This window comes from Xenopus laevis, chromosome 5S (assembly GCF_017654675.1).
Source record: "Xenopus laevis strain J_2021 chromosome 5S, Xenopus_laevis_v10.1, whole genome shotgun sequence".
NCBI classification, from domain to species: Eukaryota; Metazoa; Chordata; class Amphibia; order Anura; family Pipidae; genus Xenopus; species Xenopus laevis.
The window spans coordinates 37,159,001-37,176,900 of NC_054380.1; the positions used below are offsets into that span (position 1 = coordinate 37,159,001).

Genomic DNA, 17,900 nt, shown 5'->3' on the forward strand with positions numbered 1-17,900 from the left:
CCTTCCCGAGGTTGTATATAAGTCAATGGGAGAGGTCCTTATCCTATTTGGACATTTCTGTGGGCTGCACTGGAATTAGCCTGAAAATCTGACTTTTTCAGGCCAAAATTGGGAAAAATTCGGGCTTCAATCCAAAAAATTTGGTCTTAAATCTGAAAAAACGTTTTTCCCCAATCGAACGATTAAATCCTTCGAATCGAACGATTTGAAGGATTTAAATCCAACGATCGAAGGAATATCCTTCGATCAAAAAAAGTTAGCCAAGCCTATGGGGACCTTCCCCATAGGCTAACATTGACTTCGGTAGCTTTTAGATGGCGAACTAGGGGGTCGAAGTTTTTTTTAAAGAGACAGTACTTTGACTATCGAATGGTCGAATAGTCGAACGATTTTTAGTTCGAATCATTCGATTCTTAGTCGTAGTCGAAGGTCAGAGTAGCCCAAAAACAATTTTTTTACTTCGAATGCTTCACTCGAAGTTAGTGAATCGGCCCCTTAATAATAATAATAATAATAATAATAAATATGGTTAAATTGTTGATTCTTTTAATAAAATAATCAGAAAAATTTGGGTTTTGATAAATAACCCCCCAAATATTGGCCCATTTATTACCTTCACTTTTACAGATCTGTGAGTTATGTTATGACTATGTGTAGCTAAGTCTAAAACTCATCCAAAAAAAAGTAATATAAATTCAGCTTTGAACTCTCACCAACTTTTTACACAGCTTTTTACACCACTTAAGTTGGTCTCATTTACTTGAATAGGTTACACCAGGTAAAAATCAATGCAAAGTATGGCATTAGGCTGATGTAATAAAAATGGAAACTCTTAGGGGGTTATTTATCAAGCTCCTTATTTATCTCAGTATTTCTAAGATAAAAATCCAGGCAACACCGAATGCCCAAATGGACATTATTTATCATTAAAAAAAAATAGGTTTGGGAAAAACTTCGGACTTTTGCCCGAAAAGTTTTCTGACTTTTTGGCAGAAAATCCCCTAAATCATCGGATATCGGACAGCAGCGCAGACAATGGGACCTTCCCCATTGACTAATACAGGACCCCAAGAGCTTTGAGATGCCGGGTTTTCGGATTCAGAGTTTTCATACCTTTGGACTTTAATAAAACCTAAAAAATTCAGATTTTTTTTGAGGCCCGAAAAATCTGAATTTTTCTGATTTTGGGTATTCGGCGCTTAATAAATAACCCCCTTAAAACCCAGTTTTTACTGTTCCTTTAAGCTAAGCCTTCTGTACTAAAAATGAGTCATTAAGCACCTGTAGTTATAGTGGTTATATAATAAACATTTTCCCTCATCCCAATTATCAATGTCCGTAAGAAAGCCCAAAAGTCACTATAATTTTATAACAAGAAGTATTTGACTCAGAATATAGATGTGTAATATTTCTTTTTATGGGGAAATTCTTAGCTAACTGTGGACTATTTAAACAACATTTTTTAAAACTTAATTGAGGTATGTCTTTTGCAAACTCTACTTTGTTTCTGTCACTGTGTAAAAAATATTTCTCTGGTTCTACAGCTACTGGTAAGTGGACAGAGTAAGGCATTAATAGACATGTTCTTGAATACAGTATACTCAGGTAAACTCAGGTAAGAGTGCTTTCTACCTTAGTTATTCAGTGTTACTTGCAGATCACAAGTGTGCAAGTGAAGCAAAAGCAAAGCAAATCCATATCCTGGTGCTGCTGCTAAACTGCAGTTCCCAGTAGCCTTTTCAGTATCCCTAGTCCAAGGTTGAGTATCACTGATCTATTCCTGTAGCTAATTTGTATGTTTTGCATCTTCCCCACAGATGATGTGCTGCACGCTACGTATAGTGCCGGCACAGACTTAACAGATGTGATGGAACAAATCAACAGCACATTTCCCTTAAGCAGCTGTAAGTATATTCCACTTTGCATAGATGCTCAGAGTTGTATTTCAGCACCAATTCTAGGGACAGCTATTGGACAACTAACTTTATATTACAGGTATAGGATCCATTATCTGGAAACCCTATATCTAGAAAGCTCCAAATTACGTAGAGGCCATCTCCCATAGATTACATAACTAGTTTTTGTTCTGTTTTTTTTTTTATCGATTTCCTTTTCAATTTCTCTGTAATAACAAAACAATAGCTTGTACTTGATTTCAGCTTACTGAATCCTTATTATAGGCAAAACAATGCCATTGTTTGAACGTTTAAATGATTTTTAGTACACAAAGTATGGAGATCGAAATTATGGAAACATCCCTTATCCAGGAAAACCCTTGATCCCAAGCATTCTGGGATGACAATGAAGCTGCATGAATAATATATTATGCCTGTCTTTTCTCCATTGGTATTGTTATTAAATAGAACATGTTTCAGACTGTCTCCCTCCTTCTTTAGGACAGTGGGTTCCAGACTGTGGGACTGTTCCTTTGGGAGGGGGTGGGCCAGTCTCACAGGCAAGTTTGGGGTTATTTGGAGAAAATGACTATTTTCTCTGCTAGATATTGCTGAAACCCTAGCTTAATGGTCGATTTAAGGTGAGATTTGAAGTGAAATTGCCTTAGAGGAAGATAGACTTTTTAAATTGTTTGTTTTATGTTTGATTAAGGACTCTTACACACGGGCGGTTTTTCCTGCGCTTCCCTGAGTTGCGCTTTCTTGTGTTCAGCTGCAGGGGAGCGCAGGAGTAGACGCACTCAATTATTGTGAAGGGGGCTGTACTCACACAGACGCATGTAAGCGCCAAACACAAGTGGGACGCAGAATATTGAATTTCACCTGCGTTCGGCTGTGTGAGTACAACCCCCTTCACAATAACTGAGTGCGTCTACTCCTGCGCTCCCCTGCGGCTGAACGTAGTGGAGCGCAACGTAGGGGAGCGCAGGAAAAACCGCCCGTGTGTAAGAGCCCTAAAGGTTGTTCACTTACAATACTGTTTACTTAATATTGTTAACTTAAAATGAACGTTTAGTATGGTGCAGACCGTAGACTATATGTAGTTATACTGTTGCAACCGAAACAATAATATATGTAACAACATACATGAAACGATTGTGCACAGCAGTAGGAAAAGCTTAACTCATTGGATTTATACTACAGGTAAATATTTACTGCTGATTTTTCCCCCTTACAATAAACAATGCCTTTACTGCTATACCTACAGCTGGTGCTTGCTGACAGATCTGTAGGCCTACCCCAAAAAACCTTGTAATGATTTATTTTTTCCTGCTTTCATCTCATCCTTCTCATTACTGAATAGTATTTACGAAACAGAACTATCTTCCTACGGGGAGGCCTGCCAAAATGGTATCACAAGGCTGCAAATGTTGCTCCCTTCAGCAATGCAAATCCCTATTTTCACCCTTGCACCTTGCCAGCTTTGTCTTACCAGATAACAGGCAGCACAGCAATATTGAAAGGAAGTGTAAAGATTCATTTTAAATAAGCCATGCACGCAGTTGACAGCTGTGACAAAGAAAAATGAAGCCGGGCTCTCGATAACATCATATCCCAGAGTTGAGATGACAAGGATGGGGTTTTTTTTCCTTCATGGAGACTATTCAATAAACAAAGGCAGGAATAGTGTGAGAACAGAAGCAATATCTCTACTGTATATGAGTATGAAAGCAATATTGGAAGGTATCATTGAAGCTGAATTTCCTATATGAAAAGGCTGATATTGGCTGTTTTTCGTTATCTAAAAGGCTCTCAATCTTTATGGTCTTTGGAGATGGAGAGAGAGAGATTGTTATGACAGGATTGTTCTATCACAATTGTGTATGGGTCGCTAGGGCACAGAGAATGAACTGAAGATGCCTCAGCATTAAATACTGATTAGAAAATAAATATCTATTTAGGTTTATTGAAATTTTTTTTAAAATAGAACATACAGTCATAAATATGACATATCTTATTAATAACAGTAAAATGTTAACATCACAAGATAAAAACAGATAAACGGACCAGGTCTGAACTGTATAAAGAATTGGTTAATAGCTGTAATTATACATTAAAACATTCTTATGAAATATTTGCTTAATCTATAGGACCAATCACACTACAACTTTATTTTTGTTGTTTTCCTAAATGGAGCAGAGCCTAATAGAAACTGGGGGACAAATATCTATTTAGTGACAGCAATAGGAAGTTGTACCTGAATAGCTTTGCAGGTAGGCTCACACTTAGGGGCATATTTATTATGTGGTGGAATAATTCGCCGCACATTGGCAGATAGCGCCATGTAAACAACTTTGTCATCTTTTTACACTCTTTTTCTTTGAGCAACTTCCACCAGAACTTACAGAACCTTCAAAGGTCTGAAGCAGTGTAAAATAATGGGGGGAAATCCGGCGTTCGCGTGTAGTAAAAATATCACACACCTTAATAACTTTGCTGTTTATTTTACACAGCTTTTTACACCATTTTTTTCGGCAAATTTCGTTTTTCATTTTGCATAATAAATAGGCCCCATAATATTTCACTTGAATCTAAACTTTGTATGGAAAATTCAGAGGGTGGCTTTGGACTTATTTGTAAATAGGGATGGGCGAATTTGACCCGTTTAGTTTTGCCAAAAATTTGTAAAAAATATTGTCATGCGGCAAAATTTTTTTGACGTGCGACTTTTTTTTGTTGACGCACGCCGCCATACAAGTCTATGGGCGTCATTTTTGCGGCGAAACAAGGCGAAAAAATTCTCCCATCCCTATTTGTAAACCAGCCAGGCTTTACTTTACAATGACACTTTTAGGGGCCAACAAAAAGATATTGGCTTGCAGTTTATTACATCTGAAGATAGACATGTTACTACTAAAACTACTAGTGATATCTTCGTACCTACAGTATCTGCCATTATATACCCAGGTACCAAGATCAGCGTCATTTTAAAGGTATATTCCCTTAAACTACCATTTTTCTCTGCTATCCCTCTGTGCATGGGACTATTAAGTAGTAGTACATGTATGTAACCTGTATTCCAGAATGCTAGGGACCTGGGATTTTTCAGATAAGGGATTTTCATGTAATTTGGATTTCCATACCTTTAGCCTACTAAAAATTATTTAAAGTGGACCTTTTCCCAGACATAAAAAGCTGTATAATAAAAGTCCTTTTCAAATTAAACATGAAATCCAAATTTTTTTATTAAAGCATCCATATATATGTTGTAAACTCATTTAAAAATCTCAGCTGTCAATCATATATTGCCTGCCCCTCCTCTATGAGTTAGGCATAGAGGCGGGGCAGACAATTAATTTCACTTTCCATTCAGCACTTCCTAGATTTCCCTGCTCTCCCCACATTCCCCCCGTTCTCTTTACCATCTAATTGTGTAGCCTGTGCATGGGGATTGCCATCAGGTCCCCCATTTTGGCACACAAACAAGAGTCTGAGCTGATGCAAGGCTTGCATTAATATTAGTGTCCACAAAATGGCAGCTGCCTGCTTGTTATAACTATGAATTCCCAGGTTGAAGAAAACAAGATTTGAATAATTTATATAGTATTAGTAAAGTTTATTTTGCTTAACTAACATGATAAAATAGTATTTGGAATTATTTGTTAGGGTGACATTAAACATTAAAGCCAACAGGATTGTTTTGCCTCCAATAATGATTGATTATATCTTAGTTGGAATAAATTACAAGGTACAGTTCTATTATTACAGAGAAAAAGGAAATCATTTTAAAAATGTTGAGCTTTCTGGATAAGGAGTGTCCAGATAACGGATCCTATACCTGAAGTAGTAAGTTGTATGAATGAATAAGCTCATTGGGCAGGTCAACAACAGCCAAGACATGGTAATGCGTTCCCCTCAGTTAACAAATCCATGTCAGATTTAATGCCCTCCTAGAAACATCCTCAATCTATTGGCTTTTGCAGGTTGAGTTTTGAAAAGACTTCTAAGTTGTCTCAGACAATATAATATTGGAGTGCTGGGGTGTCACACGTTGCTCAGTTGTAATGAACTTAAATCAGGGCCCATTTTATTGGACTATCCAATGGGAAATAAATGTAGAAATCCCTGGCTGTGCCTGTAGAAATAGGATCATAAACAGTAATTGACACCTTTTCCTACTAATACAGTATAGGTGCCAAAAAAAAATGTTTTCTTCTATTGTGTAGTAATTTTCTAAGCCTCCAAATTGGTACAACATGCCTGATTTATATATTTTCATTTTATCTGAGATGATTAATGGGTTTTCTTTTTTCCTGTTTGCAGCAGGCCTTTCTGGGAGACAGCAGGTATGTTTCATATTTCATTTACTTACCATACAATGAACAGCTTACATTACAAGGCGTGTTTTTATGTTGGTCTTTTTCTCTTCAGTATAAACATTTAGCATTAAATTATAAAGCAGCGTGCCGAGCTGTATTCGACTCAACAGAGGCCATAAATTGTCAAAATTCAACATTTCCAATATTTGTTTTGCAGATCTTTTTTTATTAGAACAATGTTTGTGTTTAATATAAGCTATGAGATTTGTTTTTGTGACTCTTGAGCAAAAAAGTGCCTGCTCCTGCTTTAGACTGGGACCTGACATACAGTATGTTTGTAACTTCCAAAATGATACTCCTTTCAAAGGCAATTACATTTACATATTACGTTTAAAACTGTAAAAGTATACTTTCTTGTTTATCACTGTCTAATAGTAGGGTATGTTCTCCACCATGCATGCTCACATTCTTCTTGTTTACCATAACTGGAATGTCTCTGGTTTGGTAGAATGGAACTAAAAACATTTGAATTTATATAACTGGGGGCAAGGTGCAGATAATGGATGCAAACCACCTTGTATTTATACACTCTGCACCTTGTCTTGAATACTTTGCTGCCTGTATTCAGCAGATTATATTTATGGGGATGTTGACTGTCAGTTGTTAAGTACAAGGCCGGCACAGATCCTGCCCTGTTATACTGCAAGCTTAAAGGGATACTGTCATGGGAAATAACTCTTTCATCTGGTTTGGCAGTATTTACAATATCTAAAAGAAAGGAACATGACAATGAAGTATTTTCTGAAAGAGCCGTACTATGAAATAACATGGGAATTAAATGACGTAACATTAGACTATAGGGATATATTTCATGATTAGAAAAATAAAACCATTTGGGGATAAATACATCTAAATTTGAACTGACTCTACTCTGTCTTAGGCTATTACAGCCTGTGGCAAATTCAAAAAAACCTTGCTTTTTGGGTTGTTCTCAAAATATAATCCTCTTCCTTTACCCATTGCTATCTTGCAAAGTCCAGGACCACACAAAGGTACGATGTATGAGACTGCAGGCCAGATCATTCTATACAAATTAAGAAACGCTAAGATGACTTCTAGTGTGCTTAAAGGGATACTGTCATGGGAAAAAAAAAATTTTTTCAAAATGAATCAGTTAATAGTGCTGCTCCAGCAGAATCAAAAGAGCAAACAGATTTTTTTATATTCAATTTTGAAATCTGACATGGGGCTAGACATATTGTCAATTTCCCAGCTGCCCCAAGTCATGTGACTTTTGTGCTCTGATAAACTTCAATCACTCTTTACTGTTGTACTGCAAGTTGAAGTGATATTACCACCCTCCCTTTCCCTCCCCCAGCAATCAAACAAAAGAACAATGGGAAGGTAACCCGATAGCAGCTCCCTAACACAATATAACAGCTACCTGGTAGATCTAAGAACAACACTCAATAGTAAAAACCCATGTCCCACTGAGACCCATTCAGTTACATTGAGAAGGAAAAACAGCAGCCTGCCAGAAAGCATTTCTCTCCTAAAGTGCAGGCACAAGTCACATGACTGGGGGCAGCTGGGAAATTGACAATATGTCTAGCCCCATGTCAGATTTCAAAATTGAATATAAAAAAATCTGTTTGCTCTTTTGAGAAATGGATTTAAATGCAGAATTCTGCTGGAGCAGCACTATTAACTGATTCATTTTGAAAAAAAAAAAAATGTTCCCATGACAGTATCCCTTTAACTTTGTCCAGGTTATGTTATGGGGGATCGTTGGCATGCATTGAACTGTTTAAAAACAATTAAAATTCAAAAGAATAAGGTTAGTTTGCATTTATACCCAAAATAGTTCCCTGTGTTTGGCATAAGGTGCTCCTCTAGCAAAAATGATTCTTCGATCCTTTAATTGTCTTAAAGGACAAGACAATCCCCGTAAATTGCAATTCTCCCACATGTAGTCTCCCTTTGTCCCTCCTGAACTGCTAGGTTTTTCTTTTCTTTTAGACAATCATTTTCTTGCCATGCTGCAATGAGAAGTTCACATCACACCCTTCATCACACTACCATTTTCTTCCTGCTGACATCACAAGGGGCTGCATCGATATTCGACTATACGCGCTCGCTTCGCTAGCGATGAAGCCCCTTTTGACCCACTCCGACGCTAAACTTTTAAGCGCGGAGCAGGAGAGGGGGGCGGCATTGGGGTTGCTACTACAACTAGGCTTATCTTTTGTCACACTATCTTATAAGGGTTGCCTTGTCCTTTAATGGCAAATCCTATGTATAAAATGGGGATATTCTGAATTCTTAGGGGCTTCTCGAATACAGTGGCTCTTGCTATTTATATATATAGAAGCACTGAACTCCCCTACACAATTAATCTTTGACTGTGTTCAGCCGTGTATAAGATTGATGAGTTTGTCAGCCTCTATTGTTCTGCTCTATACAGGCAATGTGAAAGTACATCCATGGAAACATCTGTCCTTGGCACAAAGTCCCTTCATAACACAGCCAGTGGGAGAGCCTATTGTCATGAAGTTGCAAAGGACTGACAACCATTCTACCACTTTCAACCGTGTGTTCTACTGAAGGATTACAACACTGAATATCCAAAGATGAAGATGTTGTGTTTTTATTAATGTAATGTCTGTCCACTATTTTTGTTCCCTTTCTATGCAAATGTAAATTAACAATCTGTGGAGTATTTGGAAATAAGCTTACATAATGTTTGTATAAAAATAAACGTTACTAGGATTTGGATTTGGGATGGTTTTAGAATTTATGATTATTTTTGTAATCACATACAGTGCATCTGCTTTAGAGCAAGTATGCTTCCAGCTCTCATTCCTGGCTTTTGTGGCATATCAGTATTAAGGTATTATCAAGCCTCACATCAAAGTCACCCTGTATATACAGTCAGCTTACAGAATCCTCTTGAAAATTTCATTGTCCTGTGCTCAGTATAGAGCAAAATATTCAGGAGACTCTGAAACATCACCAGTTGTTGTTGTTGTATGCAAAGTGTTTTAGCTCTTTTTGTGAATTTACCACGTGTGAACCATTAAGTGCTGTAAGAGTCTCCATAGGACTGCATTCAAAAATCTGAATGGCCTCTATATACTGTATCCAGGGGAGCAAGTTAACTTGACTTGTCCTGCATTGTATCATGGAACAATAATGCTTGCTTCAAAATATACATGGAAGCTCTATCCAGTTTAAACTCTTTATTTTCTGCTTTGCAGACTAGTCATATAGTCTGTTCTTTCTCCACTGGAAAGCCTAATCTGAATGTGGCTGTTATGAGAATAAATACAAAATGTAATTTCCCGAATGTTTGCCAACTGTGGGTTTCCAATTGTTTGATGTCTGAGCGACTGTCTCCTTAAAGAGTGGGTGACATGAAACCCCCTGATATTTTTATATATCCAGAACCGATGTTGTTGTGAATATGCTACATGATATTTTGTTACTGAATGAAGAGGAGCTACCGCAATGGGTGGTCTTTAATCACTTTAAAGTACATATATTTTAGAGCCCCAGTCTATAAACAGTTTGAATTTATTGAGGGGAGTGAATAATACCCTGTTTGTTTTTGTTCACACAAAATTACACATGTACTTGAGCATTTTTCTGCTCTGATTCTTTTTTTTTGCATAATAAAATGCATTTTAATGTAAATGGCCTATGTGGACTAATTATTTTCTCATGCATCTAGTCATGATCGGTCTTGAACTATGGTTGATAGAAAAGCATTTTCATTGATCTGTTATGAACAAAGCAGCGGCAGTCCAAATTTTAAACCTCAAAAGGCTTTGATGCACAAGAGTTGCAAGCAGAACTGTGCAGTAGCAGCCCAAAATCCCTCTATTGTCTCTGTAATATCAGCCCTGGGTTCCTGTTGGTGTTGATTAGTGGAGCTGTAACTTTGTAAAGTTTAACTGTGTTGTATTTTGTGCAGCTTTCTAGCTAGCTCTTGTATAAAGTGGCCCTCCTGCTGCCAGCAACCAATTCATTCAACCTTAAGGTGACCATACACGGGCCCATAAAAGCTGCCGACATCAGAGGCGGGCTGATGATGAAAAGGGGTGGGCCAGTGATGCAAAGGGGCGGCCCAGTGATGTGGCAGCCTGTGATTGGCCAGAACGCTCAGAAAGCAAGGAACAGGCTTGCCTGTTTTCAGACTTTCGAACCGGACAGCAGGTGTAGAAACCGGATAGGTGGCAACCCTAGGAGTTAGGCTAAGAGTGGAGATACATGGAGGAGGGAGTCAGTCAGACTGAAGCAGAGACAGGCCTGGATTTGTGGCACAAAGGCCCAGGCCTAGGGCAGCACAATTCCATCCAGCCGCATCTTTGTCCTAACGCACTACAAACTCCACACTTACTTACCCGCACACACAGTCCTCAGTGCCGTAAGGGACAGGGAAAGTTTGTGCGCATACACACCTTGAGTGGTCCGGCCTAGGGGTGTCGGAAATAGAAATCTGGCCCTGAGCAGAGAGACATGGGGAGGGAGTCAGACAGACTAAGAAGGGGCAGTGCTGGAGATTATTAGGGGGAGGGGGTGTTTTGGAAATACTGGATCTGAAAGGGATTCTAAAAACTGTACTGCATGGAATATATCAAAATGTGTAATAGTGACAAATGTTCCTTTAAATGAGAACTAAACACAAATAATGAATATGGTTAAAAATGCCATATTTTATATATTCACCAGCCTAAGGTTTCAGCTTGTCAATAGCAGCAATGATCCAGAACTTGTCACAGGGAGTCACCATCTTGGAAAGTGTCTGTGACACTCACATGCTCAGTGGGCTCTGAGCAGCTGTTGAGAAGCTAAGCTTAGGGGTCATTGCAAATTATCCAGCAGAAAATAGTTGGACTGTAATATAAGCTGATGCAATCTGTATTCTGTATTAATTACTAATCAGCCTTGTATTGTGACATTTATATTCTATGTGTTCTGTATATTTTGGGCCGGTCCCTAAGCTCAGTAAGTGACAGCAGCACAGAGCATGTGCAGTGAATCAGCAGAAAAGAAGATGGGGAGCTACAAGGTAATCTTTGGAGGCACAGATCTTCACTTCCAAATGCTGTGGTTGTCTTGGGTTAGTACAGAAGAGACATAATGTAAAACATTTCTAGCCACTTCTTTGGTTAAGTTTTAGTTCTCCTTAAATGCTTAAAGGGAAATTGTCTCTACAACGCAACCAGATTCCTGTAGTTACCAATGCTCAAAGTATACTATTACTGCTAAGCACCTACTTGTGTTTGGTGAGCTCTGTGATTAAGCTACAGGTATGGGATCTGTTATCTGGAAACCTGTTATCCAGAAAGAATTACAGATAGGCTGTCTTCCATACACTCCCATTTTATCCAAATAATCCAGAATTAGTTTGTTTTCCTTGGTATTAATAAAACAGTACATTGCACTTGATCCAAACTAAGATATACTGTAACTAATCCTTCTTCGCAGAACCAGCCTCTTAGGTTTATTTAATATTTACATGATTTTCTCAGACTTAAGTAAGGTCTAAAATAAAATAAGGCTAGAAATGCTGTATTTTGTACACTAAACATAAACATGAACTCACTGCACCACAAGCCTAATCAAACAAATAACAAAGTTGGCCACAGGTGATCACCATTTTGTAACTTTGTTAAACATAAGCAAGACCAAGACTGTGCACATGCTCAGTGTAGTCTGGGCTGCTTAGGGATCATCATAAATGATCAAAACAGCACAAGTCAAATAGTATCTTCCAGAAGCCAATACAGCAAGACTGATTAATAATCAGAATATGCAGACTGCACTGGGTCCTGTGTTGTCATGTAATCTAATGTGAATTTGATGTTTTTTGTATTGTTTAATACAAACTTTCTCCAACTCTGCTGAACAAGTGACTGCAGCAAAATAATCCTCCAAATAGAATCCCAATTTATCTGTTTAAATCCGGCTCCATGATCTTTGTCCCTGCAGCTGGAGTTGGAAACAGTAAAGGGGATGTAAAGGCAAAAATAAAATCCAATACAAATCTCTACACAGTCGCCGACTACTCTACAGGGAAACAAACAAAGCTGCTTGAGTTCTGCATGGCTGGTAAGTAAGGCGGCGGCTCCCCCTGCTGTTCATAAGTCTGAATGTTTCCCTGCTCAGCAGTTAGGGACCATCTGACAATTCCTATCCACAGCAGTAAATGAAGGGAGAATTTCACTGCATACAGTCAGGTTTCTTATAAAAATGGTACACATTTTTTAATTAAAGCATATTGGAGATAGGTTTCTTTTTCATTAACATTTTTTAAACTTTACATGCCCTTTAAGGTACAAAAATCAACATTATAAAAATATTTGTTATCTGGAAAATCCAAGGGCCTGAGCATTCTGGATAACAGGTTTCAAGTATATGGGGACTGCATGCAAGCCGTAAAGCCCCCCCCCCCCGGCTCCATGAGTAAAGTGTTTTACTGAAAAAATCATCTGCCTGTCAGAAATGGATGGATATATACATTATAAAAGAAAGTAAGTCTTTTTTTATCTTGAATGACTACATCAAGATAAATGAAAAATTATGTTGAAAATCAGAATTCTAGAAAATGTGTGTAAATAGTTAAAACTGCACATTTTTGGTTTAGATTTTAATAGAAACACGCTGGTGTGTGTTGGGTTTATTCATCTGTGGAAAAGCCTAGAATTTAAAAACAAGATTTTGATTCCAGCTACAAAAGTACAACTCCCTATAGGCCCAGAAGAAACATTATTTTGTCCATAAAACATCAAACTCAATTTTAGTCTAACTGTGGGAATCAGGAAAAAATATAACCGTTTTGAAAAACATGTTTTCCTTTGAACTTGGTCTCTAGTTGAATGGCAAAGGAGAAAAAAAACATTAGCCTTGAGTATTAAGCAACAAGCCTTGTTTTTCAGCAATTCCATTTTTCCACTGCCGGGCAGATTTCTAACCATCATTGCAGATAAGTGTATAAATAATGCAGGTTAAATGCTTATGCAATTAATTCCCTGTTGTATTATTTAAACACCATTGATAAGTGGAATTGCTGTTTGAAGGCATATCCCATTGCACCTGCTTATTCTTACACTGTATACTTTTACTGCAATATATGCATTTTAAATTCAGGGATGTAACCAAAGAGGATACAGACCCTGCGGTTAAGGGGGGCCCCAATAAGGCATTAATTAATGAGCATTTTGGTAGAATAGGTGAACTTTTGACAGCTCAACCTGCAGTTACTGAATGTCTCTTTGATCTCCTGCACTGAACTGCCCAGGAAAAAGATTCTAAAACTTAATTGGCTTTTGGCAGAGAGCCCAGAATACATGGCAGGTGCACTTATATACTTTGGTAATTTATTATAAGCATGGAAATAATAGTATCAATTTAAGATAACCAGGTCTCTTGGGGAAACTATGAGCTTAAAGGGCAATTCATATTTATTAGCAAAACTGTAATAACACATAAAAACCACATAAATGTGTTCAAACTTTTATGATCTGCCAAATTTAGTAAAATTAACATGGTAATTAGGGGGTGTGGCCACAAAAATGGCTCCGCCTGGCAAATATTTTTGTCCCTCTTTCTCTTTCCAAAGGTTTGGGAGCTATGATATTATTAGGATTTTAGCACTTTTTTAACTTTGCCCTCTGTTCTTTCTTGGTTCCTACAGACCCTATATTTATGTGATAGTTGTTGGAGTGAGGTGTTCGCCAATAGTTTATCAGACAGGGAACTAGCAAGGAGAGGTCTGGCCTGGCGGGACACCGAAAAAAAACCCCATGGGCCCCCTCCGGGCCAGACCACTCTCTCCCAACCAAAAAAACTTTTTTGGCACCGAATTTTGGGTTATTCATAATTGCAGCATATTTGATATGAATCTTGTAAACTGTAGGGCAGAGTTCTTAGCATCAGGTAAGTATTTTCAGGCACCGGTTTGTGGTCAGGCTACAAAGGCGTAGGCCTAGGGCAGCAAATTGCTGGGGGAGGCATGGTGATCACATCTGAACAGGGCAGGAGACTTTGACAGACTTTGCAAAGTCCCCAGCGTTCGAGAGCAGGGCAGAAGGTAAGAGATGTGAGTTTTTATATTTGTGGGGTGGGGAGGTTGGGCCTTTAAATAAAGACAGATGACAAGAGCCAAACACAAGGTACTGGAATAACATTTATATGAGTTGTATCATCAGATCATTGTGATAACAACACTGAATCAATGTTTGACACCTATCCTCTGTACAGTACCGCTTTGTTAAATAATGAAAACAGCCTAAAAACTCCCACCATGGCATATATTTATAAAACTGTGTAAAACAATTTGCATAACATTTTTATGCCTTTTTTTCTCATGTGATTCTGCTGAGAACAATGTAAATTAACAGCATCAAATCTGGTGCTCGCATGGTATAAAACTACACACACCATGCAATATTTTACACAGCTAATTTTTTTATTTTTTTACCACATTTCTTTTTACACAGCATAGAAAATATGCCCCTATGTGTGTCTGTATGTGTGTGTGTCTGTATGTGTGTCTGTATGTGTGTCTGTATGTGTGCATTTGTGCACCTACCTGAGTCCCTGATTGCTTGCACACCATTACCTGCACTATATTTATCCTCTCCTGTGTTCTGAGGTATCATCATTAATATTGCCACTGTATCTATGCAGCTATGACTTCTAGGAGTATATTAATGGAATTGGCACCATTGCTATTGGGACTGTATTATTTCTGTTGTCTTTCCTGGTGTATTATAAAATGGAATGGCATTTTTATGATGATTATTTTTATTATACCCTGTGTTCTGGGGTATCCTTTATTGAGTTGGGACCATGTTTACACTGCAACATATTTTAGTCTATTATGCAGAGAGCTGCCCTATTTATTTATGTTACTACATGGAGACAATCTATACAACATTGGCACTGAAACTCTGTACTGGGGCATTATATATCAGCATAGCTCCCATCTGTCCCATTTTCTGCAGCACAGTCCCGATTTTCACAGCTCAAACCGCAAGTCCTGGATTTTTATTTAAAAGTCCAGAGTTTCTCTTTGATCTCCTGCAATGACGCCAGAAAAAGATACAATGTTTCTGAAACTTAATAAGAGGCTTTTTGGCAGAGATCCCAGAATACCCAGCACCTGCATTTAGATCCATTTGTAACTATTTAAGTTAAGCAAAGATACAATTGTAACTGTTTAAGATAAGCAGGTCCCTTGGGAGAACTGAGACTCACAGCTTAAAGTCCAATTCACCTTCATTAGCAAAACATTAAACATGGCCCTAAATATTTGTAAAATGGACATGTAATTAGGGGATTTAATCATTAAATAGGCATGGTAAAAAAAAGTTTCACTGTGCTGCACGCAGCAGATCTTTTTTGGACCTATTTCCCTATTTCAAATGTTGGGAGGTATGTATCAGCTTGGCAGTGCATTGTATATGCTTGTATGAATTCTTTTGCCATTTGACCATGAATTGAGTTTATAGCTGTAATTAGCCTCCAGCAACCAAAACATTACCCTCCGCCTGTCCCTGCACCACTAATGGAGCTCCCAGCACCACTGCTGTGTAAGTCATCAAATGAATCTTTTCCAAATAATGCAGGTTTTTTTTTTTGGCCTCAACCCAATTACTTATGTCTCGGCACTGAGAGGGGACTGAACCTGAGTAAAGAACCATGGAATGGGATTCAGCACAAATGCATGTATTCACTTCAAACTCTGGTCTGTAGTTTTGCACCCAGGCCAACACTGCGCCTGTGAATGAAGAGGCAAAAGCGAGTGGATTCCAGCAGATCAGCTATTTCTCACTAGTCTGAGACTGTAAGGGGCAGATTTATCAAGGGTCGAATTTCAAAGTAAAAAATACTTCGAAATTTGACCATCGAATTAAAATACTTCGAATTCGAATATCGAAGTCGAAGTATTTTAATTTGCCCCTTGAACGATCGAAGTAATTTGCCCATTGAACGATCGAAGTAAAATCGATCGAACGATTTTAGTGTACAATCGAACGATTTTACTTCGATGTATAAAAAATGGTTGTAGAAGGTCCCCATAGGCTAACGTAGCACTTTGGCAGGTTTAATTTGGCGAAGTATTGAAGTTGAAGTTTTTTTAAAGAGACAGTACTTCGATTATCGAATGTTCGAATATTCGAACGATTTTTACTTTGAATCGAATTCGAAGTAAATTCGGAGTCGAAGTATCCAAAAAATTACTTTGAATTTCGAATTTTTTTACTTTGAAAATTCACTCGAATTCACTTCGACCCTTGATAAATCGGCCCCTAAGTGTCGACGCAAGTGTGTAAATAAACTAAGATCACTGACCAATGCATCTGATGCACTGACTCAAAGTGAATAAAGATGGCTACATTGTGTGTAACTTATAACCTCCCCACATACTATTATATCATTTTCTCTGCACAATATTTCTTTTCGCCATCAGGCTACTTAACCCCATAACCATTTTAGATGTCCAATAGTTCTCTCTTTCAAGTGTATTAACCATTCCAGTCTCTAGATGTGTGTCTTTGCCACCAAAATATTTGTAGACGTTTTACTTTTGATACTTTTACCTGCTTGCCCCACCCTGAAAAATGTTCTGCAAAGTAGTTGTATTGCAGGCATTAAACCTGTTCTCTTGAATGTTCAGGTCCTAATAGATCTTTCCAAACATCTATCTTGGCACCTCCTACACCCAACACCAATGTCTCCCCACAATGTTTTTAATCTCAGCAACTTTTTGCTGTGTCAAATTTTTCTGCAGTTTCATGAAAAGATTTGTAGATGGTCCAGTGTAATATTCTGCCATGAAAAAGCAGTGCGCCTATGAAAAATAGTTTTCCGAAGCAGGAATTATTTCACCAGTGCCATGTTTTTTATACTACATACTACACTATCATTTTCTAGGGACTTGAATTTGTCCCATTAACTTGGATGGATTATGTAGTTCGTGTGCTAGTGTTAATTAATGACAAAAATGATGGTGATTGTAGGTCTTCCATATTAATGGTGATGTGTATTTATATTGTAAGCAGATTTTATTTTCAATCTAATATACCATAGTAAAGAAAACGTCCACCAAAAAACAAAAACATGTGTTGGACTGGAGCAGACAAACCTACAAACAAGGCAAGTAAAAGTGGAGGTGAAGCATTAAATCACAAGTTTGTAAAAATATCAGTGAAGGGTGGAGAAAAATGTGTCCTTTTACTTTGGGAAAATATTATCTATTTTATATTACTGAATTCCAAGTCGTATCGAAATTCATACATATAGAGGAGAAATAAAATGCAACTTTTGGAAACATTTTTTTGTTTGAGTTAAGAGGCAGATGGTTCATCAGGGTTGAATTGCTTTTTTAGATAAATAAAACTTCTGCTTTTTGATCATAAAGAGCAGCATTTCCTGAACGATTCACCTCCTGGTAAATCAATTAGCTTCTCTGTTTAGCAAGAACTGAGAGAATGGGGAAATGCCTACAAAGTTACAAAGTTCTTTTTTATTTGTATTGCATTCAGCAAAACACTTGCGGGTATCCTTATCTATAAGGTATGTACTCAAAGGTGGAGAGTGGACAGCTTGGCTCTTCTTTTTTCTCCTCCATCCTACGTACTTCTCTGTACTTTAAAAGAACAGTAACACCAAAAAA

General features: G+C 37.8%; 1 protein-coding gene across 6 annotated transcripts in view; it reads left to right on the forward strand.

The window, feature by feature from the left end:
• utrn.S (utrophin S homeolog) overlaps positions 1-9,907 on the forward strand; it is a 446,216-nt gene extending 436,309 nt beyond the window's left edge. For 5 of the 6 annotated variants that reach the window (XM_041564420.1, XM_041564418.1, XM_041564419.1 and 2 more), the window contains 3 exons: positions 1,818-1,904; positions 6,219-6,241; positions 8,679-9,907. In XM_041564420.1, coding sequence (XP_041420354.1) covers positions 1,818-1,904; positions 6,219-6,241; positions 8,679-8,687 — 119 coding nt within the window. In that variant the 3' untranslated portion in view covers positions 8,688-9,907. The remainder of the gene's footprint in view (positions 1-1,817; positions 1,905-6,218; positions 6,242-8,678) is intronic. The other variant, XM_018265201.2, reaches the window with a different exon arrangement.
• The last annotated feature ends 7,993 nt before the right edge of the window (positions 9,908-17,900 follow it).